This window comes from Thunnus thynnus, chromosome 12, assembly GCF_963924715.1.
Source record: "Thunnus thynnus chromosome 12, fThuThy2.1, whole genome shotgun sequence".
NCBI lineage: Eukaryota > Metazoa > Chordata > Actinopteri > Scombriformes > Scombridae > Thunnus > Thunnus thynnus.
The window spans coordinates 20,446,488-20,474,374 of NC_089528.1; the positions used below are offsets into that span (position 1 = coordinate 20,446,488).

A 27,887-nucleotide genomic window follows, 5' to 3' on the forward strand; every position below is an offset into this window, starting at 1 on the left:
CTAACATGCACACTACAACAATGCTAACATGCTGATGTTTATCAGGTTTACCATCTTAGTTTAGCTTGTTAGCTAATATTTGATCATTTGCACTACACACAAAGTACAGCTGAGGCTAATGAGAATGTCTTTAGTTTTGCAGGTATTTTAAACCAAGGTATTGGACAATTTTGACCTGATGATGGCGCCAGATTAGAAGTCAGAGGATCACCAAAGTTATTACAATTTATCCTGAGGGGGACATGACTGTGTGTACCAAATTTCATAGCAAGTCCATCAGATAGTTGAGATAATTGAAAAGACACAGTAAGAAGTCACCATTACTGTATGTCTGCCATTATTATGTGTACTTCTGTATGGCATCACAATGATGTACTGCAGATACAATAAACTGACCAGCAATCACAAGCAGTTATCACACAATCCTTAATTTATTTGTCCATAAATCCATTCTAATATAAATCTTTAGTATGTAAATAATATTTCAATAAAACATTGTCAACAATCATTTACAGGTGAAGTCAAAGAGTTAAAATGTCCCTCTGGCAAATCCAGCTGTAAACATCTACAATCACGCGTTCACTAGAAAAGTGATACAAAGGAAAAGAAAAACCATTCATCATCTGGCACAGAGGCTCATGAGCTAGATACTGACAAAAAGCCCTTTCAAAAGTGCATCATACAACAGTGTTGTCGCAATGCCTTTAAATGGAAATTCACATTTGCATTACAATACAACAATAAAATAGTCAAATGTGTTTTCCAATATATTTGGCAATATATCACTCTTCTTATTCAGATATGTATAAAAAGTGTTAGTTGTAATTTTCCTAATGTCTTTCCATATGTCAGTAATGTTCAAAATATAAGTCACAAAATTATTTTAAAATGTTGGAAGACATTTTGTAAATTTTCTGTTGAACAGCAAAGCAGTGTTTAAGTATATTCAAGTCAGTATAAATAAATGAAGACACTCAGGGGATTACTGATTGGAAAAAAAGGTCAATTTCAACATTAAAGCCTTCAAATAAAGGACAAATTCATGTATAAAAGTGATTCTTGGACTTCTTTGAAGGTTGTATGCTAAAATGTATACTTTTTTTGTTTGACACACTGCAGGTTGTGCACATTTCAGGTGACAATATGATGCTACCACCCCAAAATAACATTACACAGCAACAATAAACAGCATGAAAAAAAAAAAACACATCTCTCTCCATCTAGAAAAACACTATAAATAAAACTCATTTTTTATTATGTTTTGTTTTTCTAAAACAAACATTGTTTCTTCATCTAAAGGCTTTATGTACGTCATGAGAAAAGATAATAAACTTGTTAAAATTAATGAAAAATCATCCCTGTTAAAACATGAGTGATATTTCAAGTTAAGCTCAAAATGATAACTAAATATTTAAAGCACTGAAACTTACATTTTGATATGTACTCCCTCTTTTTACCCTTCAAGGGTAAAGTTGGGGAAACATGTACACATTCGTAGTGTTTGCATGCATAGAACTCATAGAGGTACGGCCAACAGAAGCCACATCTTCCTCTTTCCTCAACTGCAATCATCAGAAATCCTGCACTTACAGCTTTCGCAGAAGTCCTGCTTCTTACAGTTATGCTTCATCATGACTGCATCACAACAAACTGATTTCTTATCTTTTCTGACAACTGAGAAGGCGACAATCTTAAAGATATATGAGTCATGAGTGTTCACAATTTTTTTTTTAAAGTGTGAACTTTAAAAAAGTTTAAAAAAAGATTATGGTTCATGTTTCGGACACAAACAGCATGAGAACAGAGTTTCTCCACCAATAAAGGCTTATTCTACAACATCATGACATCCACACACCAATGTTAAGACTTAGTTACTTGAAATGGTTTGTTAATGGTTACTGTCAGTAAGTAAAACAAATTCAGTTAAGATCAAAGTTAAATTAGGGTTAAACGTTTCTACTTGCAGCAGTTCAGGCAGCTAAAACAACAAAATTCACTTGGTTCAAACAAATCTGTGCTTGGTTTGGGATTTCATCTCAGGTTGTCAACGCAAACAACCACAAACTCCACAAAATGCATTAATATGATTTTGCTATGATCTTGATTTGACAGGTATTTAAACTTGCTAGATTCACTAAAAGCTACTGACATTCCTGTCTAGTTATTTTTAACGGTTTCTCTATTGATTTTCCAAGACATGTACTATATATTAATATATATCAATATCACAAAATAAAATTGCATTTACTGTGATAGAAGATTTTAACCAGATCACACACTCCAAGTGGGAAATGCATTGTAGCCGTTATGCAGAGTAGCACATATTCCCATTTTAGCAACAGTATTTTATTACATGAGACCTGTAGAAAAGGGAATAGGAACAAAACTTGATTATCAAACAATTCCACCGCAAGATAAAGCACAAATGCAGCTGAATTTCTGCAACGATGCAGTAAAAAAAAAAAGTTGCCTACAGGGTCTAGATCTGTAGGTGCCGGCAAACCTGTATGTGCGTGCACACAAGTTCCTCACATTCAAATATGTAACAAACCTCCAGTGTAGTTCGATACGCCTCATGCTACATTTAAACTGCAAGCTTTTACGAAAGGTAGTGCATGCTCACATTCAGTAGAGTAACACTGTTTTACCTCATTTTTTTTCCACCTTTGTTCAGCTTTGCCATGATCGGAACACCTCATGAGCAGAAGCTAGCTGTGAGAGACGTTTTTAAAATGCCATAACCTTTCATTGAGGTTGCTGAACGTCAGCAGACTCAGACACAATCGTGTGCATGAGCTTGAACACCTTGAATGATGTGTCAAAAGTCAGTTTTACACCTGCTTTGTCATGCTTCCTCTCAAGCTCACAGGAGGTCAGTTCCATCGTAGACCACAGGTTTGTCTAGACTCAGATGATACAGCACTTTCTTTGAGATGAACCTGATTAGCAAGAAAGACAGAGGAACATTAGCTCCTTCCTGTTTAGTTTTTTAGGTTTATGCAATAATAGTGGTTTATGCTACAGAGATAAAAACACAAAGGCCTAACGTGACACAACATGTTATTAAAGCACAGAATGACTGACCTGGAGAAGGAGTTGTCAAAGATGAGTGTGTATTCTCCAGGGTTTCTGACTTTCATTTCTCCCTGGATTGTCTCCTTGTGGGAGTTACAGCGGGTCAGTGGGATCAAGACCTGGGGAGAGGAAAGGACAGAAGTCTTGTCTGACATGTATTAACAGCAGAGAAATGTTTCTGTATACATTAGGTACAAATCTGAAAGGGTGACAGGTATTGTGTTTGCATGTTCTCTTTATTCATATGCCAGTGTCTCACCTTAGCCTGCTCCAGTGGAGTCTCTGTACTCTCCCTGTAGACCACGCTGAAGGAGATGCTCTTAGGTTCAGAGGTAAATGTCCAGGTGACGGTGGAGCCAGGACTGCTCATGGTGATGGGGATGGTGCTGTAACAGCTGGACTTGATGAAAAGCTCTCGGGAGCTGTCCCCAAACCCGGAGATGTCATCCACCGTGAAGTGGACAGAGAGCCTACAGCAAAGAGCATAAACCAAGATACAAGACAGTTCACATATTGTAGCACTGACTAATGATTATTTATTATTAATTGATTAGTTAGCAATTAATCTGCTGATTATTTTCTTGATTAACCTATTAATAATTTAGTTAGTAAAAAAAGTATTACGTTAATTATCATAAAGGTCAAAGAAAACCAGCAAATATTCACATTTGAGAATCTGGCATTCTTGCTAAAAAAAAAAGTTAAACAATAAATTAACTGTATAAATGAAAAATGTGGCACACTGAAGTTTGTTTAAGGATAAAGTTGCAACTTTCTATGTAATTTCGTATTCAAAGAAGAGCTAAAACAATAAGTTAATGAACTGATTAGTCAATCATCAGAAGATTTATTGGCAACTATTTTTATTTTAAGTAATTTTTCAAGCAGAAATAAAATAAATGAATTCAGCTTCTCTACTGTAAGCCTTTTTTGTCTTATATTCTAGTAGATGTGTCCTTGAGCTCTGACAAATTACAATGGAAATTTTACACTTTTTTTTTGACATTTCGTAAAATAAGTTGTAGCTTCATTTCCAAGCAAAGACCACAACATGAAGGAAGAAAGCCCAGTCTGATTGAAGCACTGTAATCTGATTAAAAATTCATGGTATATTTTTGTTTTGGGTCAGAGGTCAGCACTCTGCTCATTGGCTCTTCACCAAAACAGATGCCAGGAGCCTCAAAGCTTTCTCCATACTGAATATATTATATATTAACAAAATATATATTAAACAAACCTGTCCAAAGTTACTAAAGGAGACAAACAAAAGTCCCACAAACACATACTAAGAAACATTTAGGGAAGCTGTCCATAACACACATGGATAAGTTTTATATTTCACTTCCGATTTTAAGCTTTTAGTTTTGACCAGAAGAAAACATTAAACTTCCTCTAAAAATGTAAAGCCAAACCTTGTGACCGCATCGACATGTAAACACAAACAATGCACTCATGATTTGCCGTTATAACTTTCACTGCATGTGAAACTTACGTGAGTTCTCCAGACTTTATCAGGCAGATCTCTGCATCCTGTACTGCGGCACTGAGGTCCTCAGTTTCTTCTGATGCAATGTCTCCTGCACTGGTACTGCTTTTACTGGAGACAGCAACAGAAAACTTCTTACAAAAAAAAAAAACAAAACCCAAAGGGGAAAACAAACTTTTTCAGGGTTAACACTAATATAATTGTAAACTGTATGCATTTGTTTTGTGTTTTATATTCATACATAATGACATTTAAAGTATTTTCTGATGAGTGTCTGATCTAATTATATCCACTGTCTCTGGAACTTCAAGTCCGAGTGGGAGTAGATTTTTATACACACCATATGTAGAAAATTGAAAAAGCCTAAAAATATCTTTAAACGCTGCAATTTTCATTCATCTTTAAATATCATGCACTTGAATTTCTTTCCACTGCTGAAACATTTTCAGTTTTGGAAATGTGTTACTGTGAGAGCCTGCAGAACTGAAATGATCTAAACAGATCGTTTCAGAGGTGCCATTGTTGTAAAAGGAGGCATCTGTAAATATTAGATCTGTTTCTGTGGTTGGTATTAACCTGTCATGTCGTCGTTTATAATCTGTATCGCTGACTTTGTCTGCAATCAGTACTCCCAATTCCCCTGCAAGTGAATGCATGTGAGATACTTACAGTTGTGCTGCCCCCTGCTGTCCGTGTCCAGGAGAGCAGGCAGTGGAAAAAGAGAGGGAGTCACTGTCATAGACGCCACTCACTTCCTCCTCTGTGATGATGTCAAAAACACCATCCTCCAGCTTGTCACCTTGATCTGCCCCTAAAAAACACACATTACCTACTTGTTCAGTGTTGCATTTTCCATTCTTATCTTACTATACTGTAAAAACCATTACATACACACCACATCGTGTACTAGTATCTTATGATCTGACAGATTATAATCCTCTGTGTATGTGTGTGCTGTCACCTGAAACACTCATCACAGCTCTCCCAGCCTGCAGCAGATGGCTGAAAGGTGTGCCTGGTGTGCTGGTAGACACGTTCTCCTGTGGGTGGCGCTCAACTACTGCACTGTGCTGGTTATAACAGTCCCTGCAGCAGCGCTCTCTGTTGCCCTGCTGGGTGCTCACCGTGTTGCTGCAGCAGTAGTAACAGAAGGGACGCCCACACAGTCTGCGAATAGACATAATATAATTGAGGTAAAAATGGAATGAAATGTAGATAATTATAGTGTCGAGAGGAATAATTAGTATGTAAGGAAAACTTTTTTTTGTTTTTTTATTTTTTACAGAACATGATTTATGCTTTTCATCTTTAAAGAGAGACGACACATAAAAGAAACACATAAAACCCAGAATTAACTCAAAAATTGGTCAATCATAAAAGTGTTTTGTTTTTTGGAGAGGTATGGTCTGTTTGGGATTTTGCGCAAGGCTGCTCCAAAGTTAATCAGTCAAAAAAAAGTCATCTTTAGTTTTCAGCTTTGCAGTCCCTGCTCTGATGACCTGAGAGTCCCTGCAGTGGTGCTGAGGGACAAAAAGTGTCTTTACTGTGAGCACAGAAGGGCCTGATTGTGTAATCAAAAGTAAAATGTTGAAATTAAATAGAAAAACCACTGAGGATGTAGGATATACATCTTCTTTTGACACAATTTCCACGAATGAATGAATGAAAACCATAATTTTCAAAACACTGCATGCAATTCTCAAAGTGGCGGCTCATTTTCTTGCAACAGTAAATGTACTTCTTGTTGCTTTAATGCAGAACCTAAAAATTTAAGAACAAATGTCTTCAAACTCATTGAGTTAGCAAAAAAATAAACTGCTACTGCTACAACTGCTTTTCTGATAAACTAAACTGTCACCATGCCCATTGTGTACATCCTAACATGCAAAACCGTAAAATAGATGTATCTTTAAATTCAACTATTAACATGTTTATCCTCAAATTCAATTGCGGTTCATCATATGTTGTCAAATTTAGTTTACAGGTGCATCTCATCATGTACTATGATTACTCAAACATATCAACATTGAGTCTTATGTATTGTAGTTACCACAGTTCCCGAACACGGAGCTGCAAACTGACATTTACATTGATTTTAATGGATACAATTCAGCTGATTTCACTCCTGACTTACAGTTAAGTCTAAATGAGAAGTGCAACAGAAACAAAATGTCACTGGACTTCAGTGACACAGTTCCTTTAACTTGTCTTGCAATGATAAATGGAAATGTCATTATGGTTGCAGTGATGCACCAGTTATTGAATTTGTTTAAATTCGACACGTGAATAACTGCCTTTTGCAAGACAAATTACGTGTTGTGTTGCACAGTAGAACATGGTGGTAATTGTGGTAATTACACTCAGTGTTTTGAGAACTGCAGCACTTCCTGAAAATGTGCTTTAGCAATTTAGAAAAACTCTAATCATGACACTACTAATTAAAAAGTAGCAGCACTGACAGTAGTTTTATTGGCTGACATAGTGATATGTACGGTAGATTTTTAATTACTGTATACCAAAATCCATCTGACCTGCAGTTATACTTGCGGATCCACCAGCTAAACTGACTGTGACAGTCCAGACAGTAGTTGACGTCCCTCTCTGTCTCCTCATCCCGCAGTTTCTGCTCAAACTCCAGAGCATCCGTCTTCTGCCACAGTGCATCTTTCTCCCTGCAGAGAGAACCGTCAAAGATATTTGTATATGCAGTAAAATCACTAAAGACACAGTATACTAAAGATGACTGGGTGGTTTGGATGCCATGGCAATTTAAAAGTACAATAGACAACGCATTTTGGCATCATGTCTCCACATGGCTTTGTGCATATTTCAAATCAACCTCAAGAAAAAGAAACATGAAAAACATGGTGTGCAAAGTAAATATGAGGAAGAATGAAGGATGTTTATACCTGATGAGTTCAACAAGCCTTTCCTCCAAATTTATTTTGGTGCGGTAGAGGTCATCAAGTTCAGCAGCCGTCTTAAAATCAAAATTCTGCTTGTCCTGTGTGATTCTCCGTAGATTTTCAGTCAACTCCTGACAGGCCCTCTGAGCTGCTGCTAAGTCCTCCTCAGTTCTGCACACATACAAACGCAGGTTGATTCATAATATGGTCAAAAAAAAAGCAGGGATTCTCATGTGATGTTGGTTTTCTCCATGCAGTTATTATTTGTAGGCTTGAAATGTAAAAACAGCAAGAACACGTACGCCAAAACCCTTTAGGCATATAAAAAAAAACAAACATCCTAATCTAAAACACACAAGATTAAAAACGTTTTCTTAACAGCTTTAATTTGGTCCAGAATGTGTGATTATGAATACAGTATCTCACCTTGATAAATTCCCTTTCAGATGGATTATCTCGTCTTCTTTCTGCTGGATGAGATTTTCGCACTGGGCCATCTGGATGTTTTTCTCCTCAATCTGTTGGCAATATCTCTGATTCTCAGCCTGCAATCAGTACAGCAAAGCGACACATTATTTCTGCTTCTACGTGAGATATGCTCGTGACCATAACATTATGATTATTTTACATGCCAAAATACACAATGTAACTGCAATTTCTGTTTTCATTTATCAATCCGACAAACACAAACACACATAGTGTTTCTGTGCATACTGTGTGTGCACCGAAACCAAAAGTGTTGTCTGCGGCGTAGGCCATATCAAACAGTTATATTTTCATTTCCTTGCCTGAAACCACTTGTAATACCGCTACACCTAATTTTCAACCATGACTTAAAAGCAACCTCAGAGGGTTTCAGTGAATAGACTGGGGCTAGGCCATCTGGAAATGATAATACACCCAAATTTTTAAATAGCGGGCTATCCTCTCACCTCTAGCTGTTTGAGTTTGTTCTCCAGGTCGCCCACCTTCTCCTGTTCAGTTGCCAGCTGTAATCTCACCTCCTGTAAATCTTGATTCACGCTCTGGATGAGAAAATATGAGCACATGGTTAAAATTCAGATATGACAGTAGTTTGTTGATGAACATCTACAGTATCTTGGCAGCCAATACCTAACATAAAACAATCCAGCAGTACATTTACATGCATTTAAGTAAACAGGTTATGCAGGATCTTCCCTTTCTTCCTGCCACCCTGAAGTCTTTGTATATGTCGCAGAGAAACTGGCACTCTACCAGAGAAATCTAGATGGGGAAAATCAGCCTTCTCTAATCCTCTACCTCAGTTACAAAAAACAGGTTTCTCGTTTATGTGATGTTTAAGAAATCAGCTCACAGAAGAAAGCCGACTATAACCCGGTTACTTGAGTGCATGTAAACACTTTTAAGCATACTGCATGTTCTTTAGCTAATCTGTTTGTGGCTGACCTCGAGTTGGCTGCCGTGGCTCATGGCTTGGCTGCTGATTTGGAACCGGAGTGCATGAATCTCCTCCTGGCTCGTCTCCTGCACAGTTTCAGCCTCCTGCTGGGCCTTGCTCAGCTCTTCCTGCAGCTCCTGCTTGGTTGCCAATAAACCGTCCTCCTTATGGAGCTTACTGAGGAGTTGCTGGTTCTCCTGATTTAGCTGAACCATGCAACTATTCAGTCTCTCTGCCTCCTGAGCTGCCTCCTTCTCCAGATCTTGCAGCTTTGTTGACAGGCCCTCCCAGCGCAGGCGAGCCTCTTCGTTCTCAGCGGTTAGCATACACACATGCACACCGAGTTCAGCTGTTTCCGTGTTGGCTCTATGCAGTGCTTCTCTGGATTCATTGTTCTCCAGACACAAGGCTTCATAACGCAGTTTAAGCTTATTCAGTTCCTCTCTGGAGGTGGTCACCTCTGCAGCCAGACCTGCCCGAGCCTGGGCCTCACCGTCTCGTTCACGAATAAGAGCCTCCTCTCGCTCCCGGGAATGTAGAATCTCATCAACATGCCGGCGATTTAGCTCCTCTACCTGGGCCTTGAGTTGTTCTGCTAAGACACGGAGATCCTCTCTGGAGGCCTCCGTCACCTCCTGGAGAGCCTGAACTTTCATCCTCTCCTCAGTTCCTGCCAGCAGCTGAGCCCTGAGCTCCACCACCTCTTCCCTCAGCCGGTGCACCTCCCGTAGGTTGAGTTCCAGTTGAGCCTCAGCTATCACCAGTCTAAAAGGGGCCTCTTTGGTTTCCATTGAGGATGTCTGATGCTCATCGTGAAGCTTCTGCATTTTTTCATTGCTCTCCGCAGCTCCTTTTTCATCATGCACCTCCCCGGTCCTGCTCTCCAGCTCCTCGGCTCTCGCCTGCAGAAGACTGCATTTAACAGTCTGGTCTCGGAGTTTAGACTCAGTTTCCTGGAGTTTTGCGAGTAATTCTGCTTGGCTTCTTTGGGACGCTGTAAGGTTTTTCTCCAACTTTGAAGCTTTGGCAGTAAGCGAGTCAAGTTCCTCTTGAGTTTTGGCTAACTGTTTTTTCAACGAGGACTGAACCTCAAGAAGCTCCACATTTTCATGCTCAATTGTCTTCAACTGAGCGTCTGATACTTCCTTCTGGATGAGCGTCTTCTGGACGATCTCCTCCAAATGCAGGTTTTCATCTAAAAGCTTCTTCTCTCTGTCTTCCACACACAGCTTTGCAGTTTCTACCCTCCCCTTTAAGTGCGTTTCAGAAGCCTTCAAAGAAGCTAGCTGGTCTAACAAGGCTGCCCTGCTCGCAGCCAGCTCTGTAGTGCTCTCCTCACTCTTCTTAATTGTTTGGAGAAGCTTAGCATTAATTTCCATGAGATTGCTGCATTGGGTTTTGTAGTCCTCAAGATTCTCTGCTTGATCACAGGAACTGACTTCATTATCAGAAAGCTTTGAGATCAGACTTTCCTTCTCAACATTTAGCTTTTCCAACTGCTCCTCTAAATGCTTGATTCTCTCTGAACCAACGGAGAGCTCTTTCTCTCTGTTTTTGAGAGTTTTTCTTAAATCCAGGAGCTGGCTCTCTAGTGTTTCATTCTGGCTGCTACTCGTGCTACATCTCTGCTCTATCTCCTGCCTCTCCTCCTGCAGTCTTTTCCTCAGCTCCTCTGCTTGTCGTTCTCTGCACTCCAGTGAGGCTTGTAGATCCTGAAGCTGGGCTCTCAAGTTTCCCGTCTCCTTCTCTTTCAATGTCAGTGCTCCCTGAATTCGACCAACTGCACCTTGGAGCTCTTCCAACCGTTTGAGGGCCTCCTCCCGCTCATTATGGGCCCCGGCTTTTACTTCAGCTAGCTTCTCCTCACAGCTTCTCAGCTCTTGTTCCCTGAGTTTTAGTTCCTGAGACAAACGCTCAGAGTGCCTGGCCCTGTCCTCAGCCTCTCTCTTTGCCTCCAACCTCTCTTCCTCTGCAGTCTTGAGTTTATCCAGGAGTTCCTGGATTTTCCAAGCTGAGTCACAGTAGCTAGCTGTTTGCTGGCCCTTTTCTTTAAGAGCCTCGTCCAACTTAGACAAAAGCTCCATATTTTTATTCTCAGCAGCTGTGAGTCTGTCTTTAAGTTCACTGTTTATTGCTTCCCCACAAGTTTGTTGGTGATTTGCTCTGTCCTGGCTAGCTATGTCTGTGTTAGTTTTGGGCTCTGAAGATAGTGAGTGACCAGAGGTCTTCTGAGCAACTGATAGCTGGCCTTGAAGGTCTTTCACGACATCTTTCAGTTCAGCCGACTCCTTGCCTAACTCCTCAACCCGTACCAGAAGCTCTTGCTGTCTGAGCTCTGACTGGTCGAGCTCAACGCGGAGATTCTCTGCAATGCTGCAAGAAGAGGGCTCCCCCAGTTCCCCCAGATCACCAAGGAGACTGTGACTCAAGTCTGGGATTGGGAGAAACTCCTGTGCCTGGAAAGTAGATGGAACAAGAGAGTTCTGGTCAGGTGCTTCAAACTTCAGTCGCATTTAGACAAATACTTTTTTTTTTTTAAATTGTCTTTACAAAGCATTTATATCAGTACAAGTGTATACCTGTGAGTGTGAATAGCTGCTAACCAAACTGTTGATGCTGGAGCAGCGACTGGGAGGCCTCCACAGGAAAGCTGATGAGGCAGCACCTATTGTTCGCCTTTCACATGATGAGATACCAAATGTTAATGTCACATATAACCAAAAAAACAGCACTCCAAGTAAGACAAACATTCAAGGACAGCTGCATGACATCTAACTGATTGGATAAAAAAATCATAACACAAAAGAGGAACTTAAGTTGATGGGAGAGAGTATTTAGGGGGCTCTATGGCAACACTTTAGTTTGCAGGTCCCCTTATTTCCACAGTAAGGATGTTTCCTGCAAAGGACTATGTAACTTGGTACCAATTATAGGAAAAAAGAGACAATGTTCTCATAAAGTACAAAGTACTTCCTAATTCACACAGAATTTTTTTAAGAACACCCAGAAATAATGTAATAGTAGAAGGTAACTGTTTGAAGTGTATCAGCGGTTGTTGATTTTCAGAGGAATTGGTAAAAACTTTGATGACTTCATGACCAAATGAATAGGAAAACAGATAAAAATCCATTTCAGATGCACTTTGTTTGAAACCTATATTACTTTACTATATTGCCTATTTTTTTACTAAATATTAATTCATTTGTTGGACATCTATATTATTTTGTTAAATCTGCATATTTGTTGACAATGCTTGCATGTATTTTACAACTGCAAAGCATGTTCAGCTGATGTGCTGTGCACCATAGATTACTCTGGTAAAAGAAGGTTATACCATACATACAAGGACTGTCTCAATTTGTGTTGTACCACATTATGAAATCTTTCTATGAAATTTCAACCGCTTCTCAGTTCTTTTCTAGGACATTTCTTTTCTGAGAAAGTGATGCTGATCGTGTTTACTCAAGAATTCTGATGTAAAGTGTCCATGCCCTGACAATAAAGGTTCATCTTATTTTTCTAACAGTTAAAATGAGTCATGTCTCAACTCAACTCAGCTTTATTTATATGGCACCTTTCATACAAACATGCAGCCCAAAGTGCTCCACATAGCAGGATTAAAAGAACACAGACACAAAAAAATAATTTTGAAAATAGCAAAATAGACAACAATAAATACAATTTTGCAAAACTTAAAAATTATAACAATGAAACAATAAAGTGTTGAAAATAGATAAATAAAAGTCAGTAAAATAAAAAAAAATAGTTCTACAGAGTTTACAATAAATTAGGCTAATAACCTGTTTTCAGAGTAAGCCTATTTCTCAAAGCTTCTTAAAAAGGGCTGGTCTAGCAATATGTTGTCATATGTTTAATGTTTCTCTCTGATCCAGTACTGAAAAAAATGTCCTTTCAGCCATCCAATCACAACTCATGAGAAAAACCAAACGTGTGGGTGTAGGTACAACATGAAATAATTTCAGTTACATGATGGGAAATGATAAGCAGAAGTGCAAATATTTGTCCTCACGTACATGCTAAAAAAACAAAACCTCTGATACAGTATCTGTTCAATCTGATGTAATCCTATACAATAGCCCTAAAAAAAACCCACTAAATTTGTAAATTACACAGGATATATATTTCTTATTTGTTTGTTTGTTTATGATGTGTTTATGATGTTGATTCAACATTTTTCAGGTAACTTGTTGTAAGTGTTGTTGCACTGCACTATATTGTAAAATTTACATAATAATCATAATAATGAAACACCACAAATTACGCTCTTAAAAAAATGTCTACCGCCTGTAGAGTGACTGAAAATTGATGACAAGGAAGTGAAAGGTTTGACAAAGGTGCTGACATGAGGAACAACGATCAGCGCTCACACACTGTCGGCAGCCTCATACTCTCACACACACAAACACGTTTACACACACACTCAAGCAAAAAAAAAGAAAAAAAGAACTGTGAATGTTCAGGGTGATCAGATAATTAAGTGTTACTTCAAGTTGTGAAGTACCTAATACTGCTTCACCACAATTTTATATTAGCTGCACCAAATTTGTGTCTTAATCCAAATTAGTTTAGCTCTCTCTCAGATCAATTAACAAATTGTTTCCAACCCCGAGGTAGAGGAAGCCTATCTTAAGTGTCTGTTTCCGCCAACACAACACCAACAATGAATTCAACACCCAGACTGAATATTGTGTTTTCCTTGAGCAAAACACAGGAAATCTTCAACTGCTGATTGGAAAAATGTAAACATAACCGTAGGCATTTGTTACCTCGCAAAGTTTGGCCAATCCGCATCAAGGTCATAACCTCTGGCCGCCACATCAAATTGGATCTGGTTGAGCTCATAAAGATGGTTGATTATGTCAGTAGTGAGGTGACACTTGAGGAAGGGACTTCGGGCATAATACCAGTCACTGCATGGGACGAATATGAACCAAAAAAACATAAACAATACCATTAAGCACACAAACAAACACACATTTTTTATTTGACACAAAACATTGTTCATACGGTTTTTTCGAGCATTATGTTTCGAGTTTATACTGTGCTGTTGATGTTAAGTTGAGATATGATAAGATAAGATGAGCTTTCATGATCCCACGCAGGGACTTTAAAGTGTCATAACAATAAAACAAAATACGAGAACAGACGCAAGCATGAAAAAGATAAAAGCATTAAAAAAATATAAATGAAACTATATTATACGCACCACAGAGAGGTTGTTAATTGTGCACTGTACTGAGAACATTCCAGGGACCAGATACATAAATGATGTGTACGCACAAAAACCATGCATACGCCATTTCCCACATATAAACTGGTATTTATAAAAACAGAATGTGCAGTGAGAATGTGTGCACCTCACGCATTCTTCAGACCAGGCGTACACCTTTTTCTAAAGCGATTTGTAAAATGCCAATCAAAGGCACATTTATAAACGTAACATTGAATAATCACTTTTGTGTGATTAATTTTTATCATTCTTTTAATTTACATAGGAGTCAACATTTTATTTTGCTCTTACTTTCCTTTTTATTTCATTTCACTTAGTTGTGACACACCCTGTGAAGTCAGTTTAGATATGAGCCCTACAAACTAATCATAGATTACATTTCTGAGAAATCACTGCAGACAATGATTCACAGGTCCATGTGATGAATTAATGACATGAATGGTCTAAAGAGCTGTACAGCCACGTGTAATGTTTGCTCTGGTTGCTGGAGAACCTCGCCAGAGTGACGCAGTGAAATGGCACTTCTTCTTTCCCATTTATTTTACTGACAGATGTACAGACTGGTGGAGCGGGCGGAAAAATGATATGAAAACGGCTGGTTCAGGGTGTGTCTTCATCCTTTTATTGCTCATTGTGCAGGTGGAAATGAGGGTTGTGCACAGTGTGCCCAGTTCCTCGGTGACTGAGATGTATAGAACAGAACCAGCTTTATAAATCTGACAAATATTCCTGACTTTGTGAGTACACAAAGTTTCAGTCATGAATCTACACACAGTTTTATGCATCTGGCCCCAGGTGTACTGAGACACAAAGAATCAGAATACCCAATGCTATTGAAAAACAGATGGAAAATGTATGTGGTTCAATCCCTTTCAACTCTACCTCCTATCCAATATTGGTCAACTCTCTCAAAATAGTAATTTAGATCATAAAACACTATTCTGGCTAAATAAAGGTAAAAGAATTTTTTAAAAAAAGCGAAAATAAAATTGACATTTGGTTTGACAGACTGAGGAAGTGAGAAGTGTCTGTAGGTGTATGTGGTCAGCTATGTGGCTGTTTTGGTTCTGTGAAAACAGAAATAAGACAAGAATCAGGAACAACTAGTCACACTTACTGAGAAAGGACACCAACAAACCGTAAGATAAAGTACTCAAATGGCGTAAAACATGACACGTCAAGACAACCTTAGGATGACAAACATAATGAAATACATATGTATGCAGGTGTGTGTGTGTGTGTCATCTGACCTTGTGACCTTCTGATTAATAAGACACTGCTGCAGTGTGTCGGCAAGACGCTGGTGAACAAGTGAGTAGCGGATGAAGGCCCGTCCTTTCCCCAGCGATGTTTTTAACTGAGGACACACAAAAATATAGACTTCAGTGTACATTCACACTCATACGCACACATTACCTTACTGCAATGTGGTCTGATACTGTTCAACATAAACTGGTTTCTACTTCCTAAATAATCTGTTTGAATGTAACAACAGTTACAGTTGCACGACATTTAAATAGGGCTGCAACTAAAGATTATTTTCATTCTCGAGTAGTAATCTGCCCATTATTTTCCCGATTAAAAATGTCAGAAAATGGAAAAGTTTAAAAAATAGAGTCCAAGATGACATCTTCAAACGCCTTGTTTTGTCTGACCAAAAGTCCAAAACCCAAATAAACAAATCATATCAGCTCTAGTTTTAAATGACCCCAATTTAAAAAATTGTGTTTGGTTAAAAATCTTACCCGACACAGAGCGTTTTAGAATGTTTAAGTTTAAAGATAATCACTGCATAGACGCTAAATCTACTGTACCAAAACTCTCTGACACATTAGCAGATGGGGGGATTTAAGTAAGACAACAGACTCACAGACAGATCTACCATAAGGACACCAGCTGGGGACTCCTGTCATGTCTGTGACTGACTGACAAGAAACGAGAAGAGTAAAAGTACAATTTTTATATAAAAGCACCAAAGGTTTCCAAAAAAATAATTAGCAGTCAGCTGTTATTGATTGCACTATGTGACTTCTAAAAGAAATACATACTGACCCATAAAAATCCCTGAAGAAACTTTAAATGACGGATATCTTTTGCTAATGAATAAACCTTCACTAGCAAAAAATTAGACATGTGGTCTTACTATGTTTGTTAAGCAGGACTTAAATTAGCTCTCACGATAGACTACAGCTTACAAATAACCCGGTTTTCCCTGAACAACGGGACAATTGAACATCACTAGAGTTGAGAAAATAAGACGAATAAACTATTAAAAATGAATCAGCAGCTATTCTGAAAGTTGAAAGTTGATTAACCATTTCAGTAATTTTTCAAGCAAAAATGTGAAAACATTTGTTGTTTCCAGCTTCTAAAATGTGAAGCTTTGCTGACTCTCTTTGTCATACTTGACAGTAAACTGAATATCTTTGGGTTTTGGACTATTTGTCAGACAAAACAAGCAATCTGAGGAACATGGTGTAGGATGTGTATTTTAATTCAATTTAAGCATTCAATATATAAAAATGTTGCTAACACACCTTTTAGAAACTTATAGTACCATCAAACTCAAGAAATCTGTAATAACAAAAAGGTACAATTGGCTGACGGACACTAAATGAAACTCATTACAGTCTAGACACCCAATATTTATCGTATAGATCAGATTATTAGTACTTCTTAGAGACACCAACATGTCTTGTATACACCAATATCCCACAAGACAAAAACAAAAGTCATGTCATTTTAAACTACTCTTAAGAGTACTCCTTAGATCTTTTCAAGCATGAAAAACCTAAATATAAGGCACACTGAAAGGTTAAACAAGCTACAAATTACATATAATATAAACTAGGAATAGAAATTTCTAACAAAATTGACTACAGCTATTCCTCTACTGAGCTCACCGCTGTGAATTCCCAGGACAGAAGGTGAAGAAGAAACAGTACAGCAGGTACAGACAGCAAGTGAATTAGCGGCACTGAGTCTTACCTGACTGACCAGAGGATTAGTCACGTGTTTTTACGGTCACTGCGTATTTGTGTATGTGTGTATATGTGTTGCACGCTATGGCAACACTGAGGCACCGAAGGAGATTTTGTGTGTGTGTGTGTGTGTGTGTGTGTGTGTGTGTGTGTGTGTCGCAGAGGAGGATTACCTCGGGGATGGACTTAACAAAACGGATGCCATCGTTAGCTCCCTTGATCTTAATCAGGCAGTCGCAGAAATAATCCCAGTAGTCTTTCCTCTGGCCAAGAAAGGTTGTCTTTTCTTTCTGATCAAACTAAGAAACACACATCATCTTATTATTGCATTACCGAACAACATCCTCAACAATGTGGATAGTACAACAAGTTTGTGTGACAGAAAATGTGTGATGTGTTCAGGAAATCTGGTTTGTAATTAATATACTTCCTTTGAGCTTTCCCCCAGTTTAACCTTGTCTGTCTAGAGCTGTGGTTCCCAAACTAGAGGTTGAGACCCCTCCAAAGGGTGACAAAAGGCTTAAATGGACAGGACTGACTTTTTTTCTTATATTTGCTATTTCTCTACTGAAGTACTCTCTAAAAACTATCTGACAAGTTAAGAGAAAAATAAATCCCTCCTTGGTGGAATTGCTCACAACTCATTGATATCTGAAACCTGTGATGAGAAGTCACAAGTGCTTTACTTTAAAGGACGGGTTCACAATTTTTCAAGTCTGTGTTAAACAAGACTAGGTCAAAACCTAGTATATGTCAGAACCTTGTATGGTCAATGTGTGCAATTGTGGCCAATTTGTTAACAGGGATAGTCAGTGGTAGTGTCTATAATGTGAATTCCTTGATATTAAATGTTCATCTGCAATTTTCTGTAGTGGTAATAGTGGTAATATTTGTTGTTAAAGTGTACGGAAGTAGCATATCATATGACGTGGTTAAGCAATGTTTGAGTAAAAAAAAAAGGGTATAAATGCAGTCAGAACTCATACCTTGGGAAATTAGATTTGAGAGAACTTATTTTAACTTTAACTATAACTATTCTAACTATCTGTTAACTCCCGCTGCTCTTTCATCTGTATCTATCTGCGGATGTCTGTAAACATATGGTCTCATCCATATGTTTATGTAGGATTAACATTCTAGGCAAACAGTCCGTCAGCTGTGTGACTTTATATCTGCACCGTGACGTCTTTCAGAGCACACAAACACCGTAAATACACCTGTCACCTGCCCAGCACGGTGCTCTTAAACTGCAGACACCGTGGCTACACTGTATTTATATACGGTCTATGGGCTACACACAGTACGGCATGGCTATGATAACGATGCTAACCATGCAGGCTGGTGAAATGGATCTGTCGCATCTCTTTGTATCCGCGGGTTTATGTTCCTGTTAGTGTCAGAACCTCTTTTTGAGACGATTCGGTAAATGTATGTTTTTAAATCTTATTTCTGGGCTGCGCTCAGGGGCTCCCCTGTAAACGCCCCCCTGAGGACGTAATTTAAACTGTTTGTGCCAATTCATTTTAAAAGAGCAACGGCCAATGGGGAAACTCCAACACTGGGCCGGTCGACCGATGGTGTAACTTCTAGGGCTGTAGTCTGCTGGTCGACTGGTCGATTAGTTGGTCGATATGCTCTCGTCCGACTAAATTCTCATTGGTCGAATAATCTCCGTGTTATTTTCATAAGGAGAAAAGTGCTACATCAATAGCTTTCCAGGAGTAATCCATTATTTCCTGCGGCGAGAGGTACAGACTAACAAATTACCTGTGAAAACGGGGGTGTATTCAAAACACCCCCGTTGTTTTCACAACTTTGAACTCGCCCAACCTAATGGAGACCGCTGGGTCTAACTATACTCAATGTTTATTGAACGTACTGAAAGTTTACTGAATCTGTGTTTCTCCATAATGACACAACGAGAACTCCCGCCAGGCCAAAATAAATTATATTTTTTAATATTCGACAGCGTTTGGGAGTCTCTGTGCATCACTGTTCAGGTACGTGAGTCAACCTCTGTCGTTGCCTGGGAAACCACTGGTAGCGTGGCTCCGTTAAGGAGTATGTTTGCGTAGCGTGTGGGAAAGAGCGAGGGGCAGAGAAGTGACGGTGGATGCGAGCGAGGCAGAGGAGAAGGTTAGTAGTAAGTTGTCAGTCTGGCAGTAGATGTACAGTACAGACTACAATGTGTCAGTTAATAAATGCTAAAAAGTCAAGTCTGTTGTTTCCCCAAATGCTGGAAAAGTGAATGGGGGTTAGCTCCAAAGTTACCAACAATGGGTTAGCCTAACTTGAAGACATAAAACAGAGAAATACAGAACAGAGAAATGTGTGGTTGCCGAGTTTACTGTGCTCTCTGTCCCATTACCCCGCCCCCCCGCGCGCGACTAATCGATTAGTTGAAGATTATGTACGATTTTAGTTGACCAAGATTTTCTTTGGTTGGCTACAGCCCTAGTAACTTCATCACTCACTGAGTCTGTCTGTCGGTTACAGACATTTCGGGTTATACAGGTCCAGCCAAACAACAGTCAGGTGCTCAAATGAACACTGAAACATGTTTTTCTTGACATAATCATTCCTCTTTTGCATACTGGCCATTAGAAGATGCTTTCATAATGCACTTACAATGTAAGTGATGGGACACAAAATCCACAAGCCTCCTTCTGTGCAAAAGTTTATCCAAAGCTAATATGAAGCTTCAGCTGACCAAATTAGTCATGTCAAGTAGATATCTTTCAATGTTACAGTCTTTTTAGTGCCAAAGTCCCTCTTTTTGTTACTATACTTCCACCACAATTCAACAGGGAAACACAAAGAGGGAATTTTACGCTAAAAAGAAATGTGGCAGATATCCACTTGATATGACTAACCCAGACCGCTGAAGCCTCATATAAGCTTCAGATAAACTATTAAATGCATTTTTGCCCAAAATGACTTTGTGGACAAACTGTGGATTTTGTCTCCCATCACTTAAATTGTAAGTGCATTTGAAGGGGATCTTTTAATACCAAGTATGAACAGGAGGGATGATTACAGTGAGGAAAACCTCTTTCAGTGTTCATATGGCCACCTGACTATTGTTTTAAGACAGACTTTATTGTGAACCTATCCTATAAGGGTTAGAAATACAAAAAGGAGTTGACTTTGGTCTAGAGCACTGGTTCTCAATCTTTTTAGCTTGTGACTTTCTGAGTCGAAGCAATATTTACTTTCAAACACTTGTCACAGGTTTCATATGTTTGAGCTGTAGTAGTAGTAGTAGTAGTAGTAGTAGTAGTAATATTTAGAGGCTTGAAAAGGTAAAACTTGCCACTATTTCATGAGAAAAAAGCGAACATATGAGAAAAGTCAGAAAAAATAAAGAAAAAATGTGTTGTCTTTGTAAAATGTCCACTTTATTTTCCTTGCAAACTCTAAATAAAATAACTCCCTTTAGTTTTGCTGTAATTATTGTAAATGGTAGATTTAGGTACCATACCTGTAGCAGGTATTCTAGTTTATAGAAAAACTTGTGCAGGTTGCCGCTGTCATCAGTTATGGGTTCACCGCACTCCTTGTGTTCTTTACTCAACTCTTGCACAGCATCTAAACAAGACAGTTATTAACACTTACACACACAAATACCAACATATGTTCTTGTGCACACATACAGGACAAAGAATAGATAGTAGTAGCAGTCATTTACAGTTGCTGTTGATCAGTCATAGAAGAGTTGTTTTGATGTGATACTTTTCTACTTCACTTGTGTACACAGACCGCTTCAGGTACTTATTACAAAGAAACTGTAAGAGATGGATGTTTACTGTGTGTGTGGACAGCTTAATTACCATGAAGATCTCTGATTATCCTCTGCAGTTGATTATCTCCAACTGATGAGGAGGAGGCCATTGTGGGGGACAAGGGGCAATGTAGTCAGGAAGCCAAATTCTGCATGAAGGATTAGAAATACAGAGATTCCCATTATTTTGGATATTTCAGAAATGTAAACACTCTTACTTATTTCCCTGACTTGTCAAGAAAATACCCAATCATTAACTTGATACATGACTTACATGACTGTAAAAATATGCCAAAGCTGATGCAATTGGGAAGTAAACAAAAAATAATAGTCCTAAATCAATTTCCTCCCGTCGCTTATTTCTGTCATAATCATAAAAAAAACAATGCCAACTCTTGCTCTCTAAGAACCTGATGAGGCAACTTATTCCACAGAGGTGTTTATGACATAGTTGAGATGACACTGATGATACTACAGTAGCTAAGTACAAGTTAGCAAAATTTCCCTACAGACAGTGGGGGTTACAACATTTGCATCACGACGACAGGTGAAAGCGAATCACTGTTTGGAGATACCGTGTGCTTATCAGACCTCACTTACGCAATATTTATCTACTGTCACCATTACAGAACAGAGGAGTTGACTTACATCACTTGCAAACAGCTTTATAATGCAACAGACCGCAGCATAAACATCGATATGACAGGGTAACGTTAGACGCACGCTAACGTTAATTATAGGACATGCACCTGCTCTCGGCTCCTCATTTCCTGGTGTTATTAAACGTAAATTTACGTTACAAACCAAGGCAGTCTGATTGTAAATAAAGCGAAAAAGCTCTACATTAAATAAATAGTTAAATAAAGGACGTACTTGATGTGAAAAATGGTCCAGAGTGTGCAGTTTGGAGGCGATTCAGCAGAAACTTGCTAGCATTGGGGGGTGGGCGCTGAGAATGATTGACAGGCCGAATGGACAAATAGGCGCCAGTAACTGCTGAGATCTTTCCTAGTTTGGTTGAGAGACACGTGATAAATAAACAGAAAGCTGAAAAGTGTGGTGTGCATACTAAACATAATATTCTATATTTTATCGAAGAGAATATCAGAACATGTATACAAATAATATTTATATTACTATGACGTCAATATTTAAGGTGTTTTTTTTAATTAATTAAAAAAGGAGCTCAAATTTAGATGTTGTTATATTAAGGGATTTTTAACAAGAGAAATTGAGGACTAATAAATTGCTAATGGCATCAAGATGCAAAAATTACACAAAAATACAAGTACATATTTTTCTATTTTTTGGTGGTAAATATGAATAGAAACATATTTTAATATTTTTCAAAATCTATCTTTAATTGATCTTTGTTTTTTACTTGTTATATATTTATATATCTTATTTATTATTTTATTATAGTTTCTGAATGACATTTAATCAAATTTCATCAACATAATCAGTTGAATATTCAGATAAAACATAAAAATGAATTAATGGATGGATATATTAATAAAAAGAACAACACACAATACACAAACAATCTGACAATCTGTCAGTTCTTTAAAATACTTTAAAGTCAGTAAATATTTAAGATTCTCCAGGAGCCCCAAACCAAAACTGATCTAGAAAAAAAAATGCATTTTTTGTTACTGCAGCAGACTCGTAGAATGATCTGCAATATTATCTTCTGTACTGTTGTACTATAATGTTGAAATAGTAAGTCAATTAATCAATTAGTATATCAGCAGAAAATTAATTGCTCACTATTTGGATAATAAATTCATTGTTTAAGTCTTCCACTTTCTCAAATTTAAGAATTTGCAGCTTTTCTCTGTTTTAGATATCTTTGGGTTTTGGACTGTTAATCAGGAAAAAAAACAAAAAAAACAAGCATTACAATGATGCAATATTGGACTGAGACACTGTGATGGACTGAATAATAAGTCAATTATTTAAAAAAAATTAATAGATTAAATATCAATGAAAATAATTGTTAGTTGTAGCCATATCGTATTGTTCATTGTTATTTGCTGTGCAGTTAAATAAAAATTAAAAATCTAAACTCATATTGCTGAAGGAGATATTCTATTTGTGATGACAAAGTTATAAGCCAAAAACAGAGAAATTATGACACAGTTTAACAACAATGTAACAAAATATATGTGGGAACAAGTTTTAAAGGTGTCACATCTTGCCTGGACTTAAGGTGTTTTTTTGGTCTTATGTTGTGTTCTGTGCGGTCTCCTGGTTGTGCACGTGTGTTTGGTCCCTCGGTTCATGGGGGTTTTCTTGTGTGATTTGGGTGGTGGGTTTTGGAGGACTGCATCATTGGTTTGTTGGGTTGTGTGCTTGGGTTTGTGTTTGTGGTTGGTTTTGGATGGGTTAGTGTAGATGGCATTAAGTTTGTTTTCTGGGTTTTTGTTCTGTTTCCCTTGTGTGTTCATGTACTCCTCCACACCTGCCCTGCATTTGGACTTGTTAGCCCTGCCCTGCTGTCTTCCCCACACCTGCCCTGTGTTAGCCTCGTCAGCCCTGCCCCGCTCCCTGTGTGTCCTCAGCCAATCAGCTCCCTGTATGTTTATTCCCCTCTCGAGTTCTCCACCCATCTCCCCACCTGCACCTCATCTCCTTGTTAGTTCAGTTTCTTTAAGTTCTGGTTTTCTGTTCAGTCCTTGTTGGATCGTTTTGTGTTGTTCCTTCTGCTAGTTCTGTTCAGCCCTGTTTACCTGTCCGTGACCATCCACAATTAAAAGAGATTTTCATCATATCTGCATTCCGGCCTCTGCGTTTGGGTCCACTCCTGCTTCCCCGAGTCTGACAGAACGATCCAACCAGTAATGGACCCAGCAGAGACAAACTGTTTTCAAGGAACCCGTCTGGCACTGGGGGGACCTCGATCAGCCAGACGGGCCTCCAAGCTTGCCAACCACCAGCACTGCCATTCGGCTTCCACTCCGGACATTCCAGCTCAGATGACTTTGCTGAAGTACTTTTATTATCAGGCATCTAAGACTGCTAGCAAGGAGCCAGCTAGCCAGCAGCCTGCCACTCCTGAGCCAGCACCAACCCAAAACCCCTACCTGGGCACCCGCTTGGCTCTGGGAGGCCCTCGGAGCGCCAACCAGAGGTCTGGTCGTCAACGCAGACGACCACACCGTTCCTTGGGTCACCTTGCCACCTGGCCTGTCCTCTCCAGCGCCTCAGAGTCTCTGCCCCCCAGCGTCCCTGCTGGCGTGCAGCGGCCCTCTGTCCCTGCTGGGCGTGCAGCGGCCCTCTGTCCCTGCTGGGCGTGCAGCGGCCCTCTGTCCCTGCTGGGCGTGCAGCGGCCCTCTGTCCCTGCTGGGCGTGCAGCGGCCCTCTGTCCCTGCTGGGCGTGCAGCGGCCCTCCGTCCCTGCTGGGCCGGTGCAGCTATCCCTTGTTCCGGAGCTGCGCCAGCCCCCCGTTCCAGAGTCTGCAGCATCCCCTGTGGCGTCGCCGCCCGAGTCTGCAGCATCCCCTGTGGCGTCGCCGCCCGAGTCTGCAGCATCCCCTGTGGCGTCGCCGCCAGAGTCTGCAGCATCCCCCTCTTGAGCGGCGTCGCCGCCAGAGCCTGCAGCATCCCCCTCTTGAGCGGCATCGCCGCCAGAGCCTGCAGCAGCATCCCCCTCTTGAGCGGCATCGCCGCCAGAGCCTGCAGCAGCATCCCCCTCTTGAGCGGCATCGCCGCCAGAGCCTGCAGCAGCATCCTCTTCTTCAGCGGCTCCGCCCCCCAAGTCTGCAGCAGCATCCTCTTCTTCAGCGGCTCCGCCCAGCCTTCGCCTTCCCCATCGGCCCCCTGCACGGCCTCCTGAAGGGCCCCGCCTTCGCCTTCTCCGCCGGCCCCCTGCCCGGCCTCCAGAGGGGTCCCGCCTTCGCCTTCTCCGCCGGCCCCCTGCCCGGCCCCCTGCCCGGCCTCCTGAAGGGTCCCGCCTTCACCGCCGGCCCCCTGCCCGGCCTCCAGAGGGGTCCCGCCTTCGCCTTCTCCGCCGGCCCCCTGCCCGGCCCCCTGCAAGGCCTCCTGAAGGGTCCCGCCTTCGCCGCCGGCCCCCTGCCCGGCCTCCAGAGGGGTCCCGCCTTCGCCTTCTCCGCCGGCCCCCTGCCCGGCCCCCTGCACGGCCTCCTGAAGGGTCCCGCCTTCGCCGCCGGCCCCCTGCCTGGCCTCCTGCCCGGCCTCCTGAAGGGTCCCGCCTTCGCCGCCGGCCCCCTGCCTGGCCTCCTGCCCGGCCTCCTGAAGGGTCCCGCCTTCTCCTTCTCCGCCGGCCCCCTGCCCGGCCTCCTGAAGGGTCCCGCCTTCGCCGCCGGCCCCCTGCCCGGCCTCCTGAAGGATCCCACCTTCGTTGCCGGCCTCCTGAAGGGTTTCGCCATTGCCTCTGGCCTGCAGCCCAACCACCGGAGGGTTTCTGCCTTCGCTGCCAGCCTGCAGCCCAACCACCAGAGAAGCTCTTCACATCCGGCCGCCCTCCAGAGCATCTTCTGCCATCTGTTCTGCACCCCGGTCACCCTCCCAAGCGACTTCACCTATCTGTCTTGCCTCCAGGCCGTCCCCCTGAACTTTATGGCTCTGCCTCTGTCCAGCCCCCTGGCTGTCCACCTGGACTCTTATGCTCTGCCCCTGTCTGGCCATCTGCCTGTGCACCATCTTCCTGGTTCCCCATGTCCTGGCCCTTCCTGAGCACGACCTCCTTTGCTCCCTGCATTCTGGCTACCTACCCCTGCGCCACTTCCCTAGCTACCTGCTCTTTCATGGCCTATGGACTGTCAGTTTTGGCCTCCTCCTCCCCCCGTCTTGCGTCGGCCGTCCATCCTGTGTCCCTTGGTGGTGTTTGTGGGACGTCTGGGATCCGTCCCTTAAGGGGGGGGTTCTGTCACATCTTGCCTGCACTTAAGGTGTTTTTTTGGTCTTATGTTGTGTTCTGTGGGGTCTCCTGGTTGTGCACGTCTGTTTGGTCCCTCGGTTCATGGGGGTTTTCTTGTGTGATTTGGGTGGTGGGTTTTGGAGGACTGCATCATTGGTTTGTTGGGTTGTGTGCTTGGGTTTGTGTTTGTGGTTGGTTTTGGATGGGTTAGTGTAGATGGCATTAAGTATGTTTTCTGGGTTTTTGTTCTGTTTCCCTTGTGTGTTCATGTACTCCTCCACACCTGCCCTGCATTTGGACTCGTTAGCCCTGCCCTGCTGTCTTCCCCACACCTGCCCTGTGTTAGCCTCGTCAGCCCTGCCCCGCTCCTTGTGTGTCCTCAGCCAATCAGCTCCCTGTATGTTTATTCCCATCTCCCCACCTGCACCTCATCTCCTTGTTAGTTCAGTTTCTTTAAGTTCTGGTTTTCTGTTCAGTCCTTGTTGGATCGTTTTGTGTTGTTCCTTCTGCTAGTTCTGTTCAGCCCTGTTTACCTGTCCGTGACCATCCACAATTAAAAGAGTTTTTCATCATATCTGCATTCCGGCCTCTGCGTTTGGGTACACTCCTGCTTCCCCGAGTCTGACAAAAGGGGAAATTTTTTCTTGTCACATGTATGATTTGAAACCAGTGGCTGTTCACCTTTGCGGTTGATACTTAAGGAACTATTCCCAGTTCACTGAGATTTTACAGATATTTTCAGGAAGGACTCTGGTGTGTTCACAGCCTTTGTGCAGGTACAGTATGTTTCCATATTTCTCAGTCATTTATTATAGCGTGTGTCTTGCATGACAATAGTGAAGTTAAAATTTACTATGTGTTATTTACAGTAATGCTACCACTTTTTATGGAGGGATTGTTGCTTAAATATCTTGAATAGCTGAAATTTTCTTAATAACCTTTTTTATGTTGTGTTGGATTCCTTCATGAACACACTCTGGCAGCAAATTCAAATCAATACAACTCAGTGACATTGCCACAGCCTGATAACAACACAAAGACAACTGAGAGGAAACAAAAGTGGGACATGAACACAGCAAAATAAATAAGACAAAAAAACAAAAAGAAAAATTTACTGATAAATGTCCTAAAATAACACTGATGTTTAGAAAAGCATATTGCATCAGCTAAATGTTAGGGTAATAGCTTATCAAAATAACAAAATGTATTTCTAAGTGCATTCAAAATCAACTATGGCCTCACTGCAGCAAGTGTCAATATGGCAGGGTCATATGAATGGGGTAAAGTCAGATGTCAGACCCTAAATATATGGTTCTTTTTGTTTATATGATGACATGATGCTATGTTTTATAGTCTACTGTGAAAAATGCTAAAATGCATACCCATAAGATAATTTTTGAGTAGGGGTCTCACCCAAGACTGCCTGTGAGGGGATCCTATGGGTTTTTACATTACTGTACTGTTATTTCATATCAGAGATTTTTTTATGTGTTTTCTCTGTGTTCTTGTCACTGATTTGATTGCAGGGTTCAGCGAGAGAAAGGTGATGTCACATACTTCTACGGATTCAGCAATATTTTAATCCAACTCTGATGATAGTTGAGGAGGTGTATTGCCATCACTGACAGGTACCACACACTTGTCTTAACAAATCAGGTTTGATACAATTTTTGTCATTTGAGTGAACTGATCCATTGAAATATTAAGATAACCATAGTCCCAGACAAACTGTAGTCGTGTATCTTGTATCTTATTGCCCAATGATGTTTTTAAAGTAATCTGTGAAACACATTATGTAATTATCCACTTCTGTATAATTAAGTCTGTGTAATTTGACCTGTATGATTTATCCCTATAACACTTTTTTTTTTTTTTTATTTAGATTTTCTTTTTCAGTTCAAGAGAAATGGCTACAAATAAAGATTTTACAGTCACTGCTACTACAAGCGCCAACTACTCTGACGCAGACTATTATGATGATAACTATGGAGATGAAATGTGCGACGCAACAAGCATCATAGAGTCTGGAGCGATCTTCTGTCCGGTGTTCTTCTCCATTGTGGTGATCCTCAGTCTGCTCGGCAACATCTTGGTCATTGTGATTTTGGC

General features: G+C 40.7%; 2 protein-coding genes across 3 annotated transcripts; one reads left to right on the forward strand and one right to left on the reverse strand.

Moving 5' to 3' along the window:
- Positions 1-409: 409 nt before the first annotated feature.
- Positions 410-21,872, reverse strand: fyco1b (FYVE and coiled-coil domain autophagy adaptor 1b). Of its 2 annotated transcripts, none has more exons than XM_067606220.1 (18): positions 21,774-21,872; positions 20,950-21,049; positions 20,601-20,707; positions 17,293-17,418; positions 15,389-15,495; positions 13,675-13,818; positions 11,467-11,563; positions 8,896-11,343; positions 8,400-8,492; positions 7,894-8,012; positions 7,471-7,638; positions 7,093-7,233; positions 5,523-5,728; positions 5,231-5,372; positions 4,568-4,672; positions 3,335-3,545; positions 3,085-3,194; positions 410-2,939 (listed from the first exon to the last, which is right to left on the reverse strand). In XM_067606220.1, exons 2-18 carry the CDS (start codon positions 21,008-21,010, stop codon positions 2,864-2,866), a joined length of 4,461 nt encoding a protein of 1,486 aa, XP_067462321.1. In that variant the 5' UTR covers positions 21,011-21,049; positions 21,774-21,872; the 3' UTR covers positions 410-2,863. The 2 variants fall into 2 exon arrangements, with proteins under 2 accessions (XP_067462321.1, XP_067462322.1); XM_067606221.1 differs by lacking the exon at positions 21,774-21,872 and adding an exon at positions 21,549-21,652.
- A 1,868-nt stretch (positions 21,873-23,740) lies between these two features.
- Positions 23,741-27,432, forward strand: LOC137193511 (tyrosine-protein phosphatase non-receptor type 23-like). Its single transcript, XM_067604724.1, has 2 exons — positions 23,741-26,554; positions 27,305-27,432. The coding sequence occupies exon 1, from the start codon at positions 23,741-23,743 to the stop codon at positions 25,592-25,594; it is 1,854 nt and encodes a 617-aa protein (XP_067460825.1). The 3' UTR covers positions 25,595-26,554; positions 27,305-27,432.
- Positions 27,433-27,887: the final 455 nt, after the last annotated feature.

Excerpts from the sequence above, each read along its gene's own strand:
- fyco1b (XM_067606220.1), bottom strand. The coding sequence starts at position 21,010 with ATGGCCTCCTCCTCATCAGTTGGAGATAATCAACTGCAGAGGATAATC. Across the intron at positions 13,819-15,388 it reads ATTAATCAGAAGGTCACAAG|TGACTGGTATTATGCCCGAA; the intron begins GTCAGATGACAC and ends CGTCCCATGCAG. Across the intron at positions 4,673-5,230 it reads CAGCAGGGGGCAGCACAACT|TAAAAGCAGTACCAGTGCAG; the intron begins GTAAGTATCTCA and ends TGCTGTCTCCAG.
- LOC137193511 (XM_067604724.1), top strand. The coding sequence starts at position 23,741 with ATGGACCCAGCAGAGACAAACTGTTTTCAAGGAACCCGTCTGGCACTG.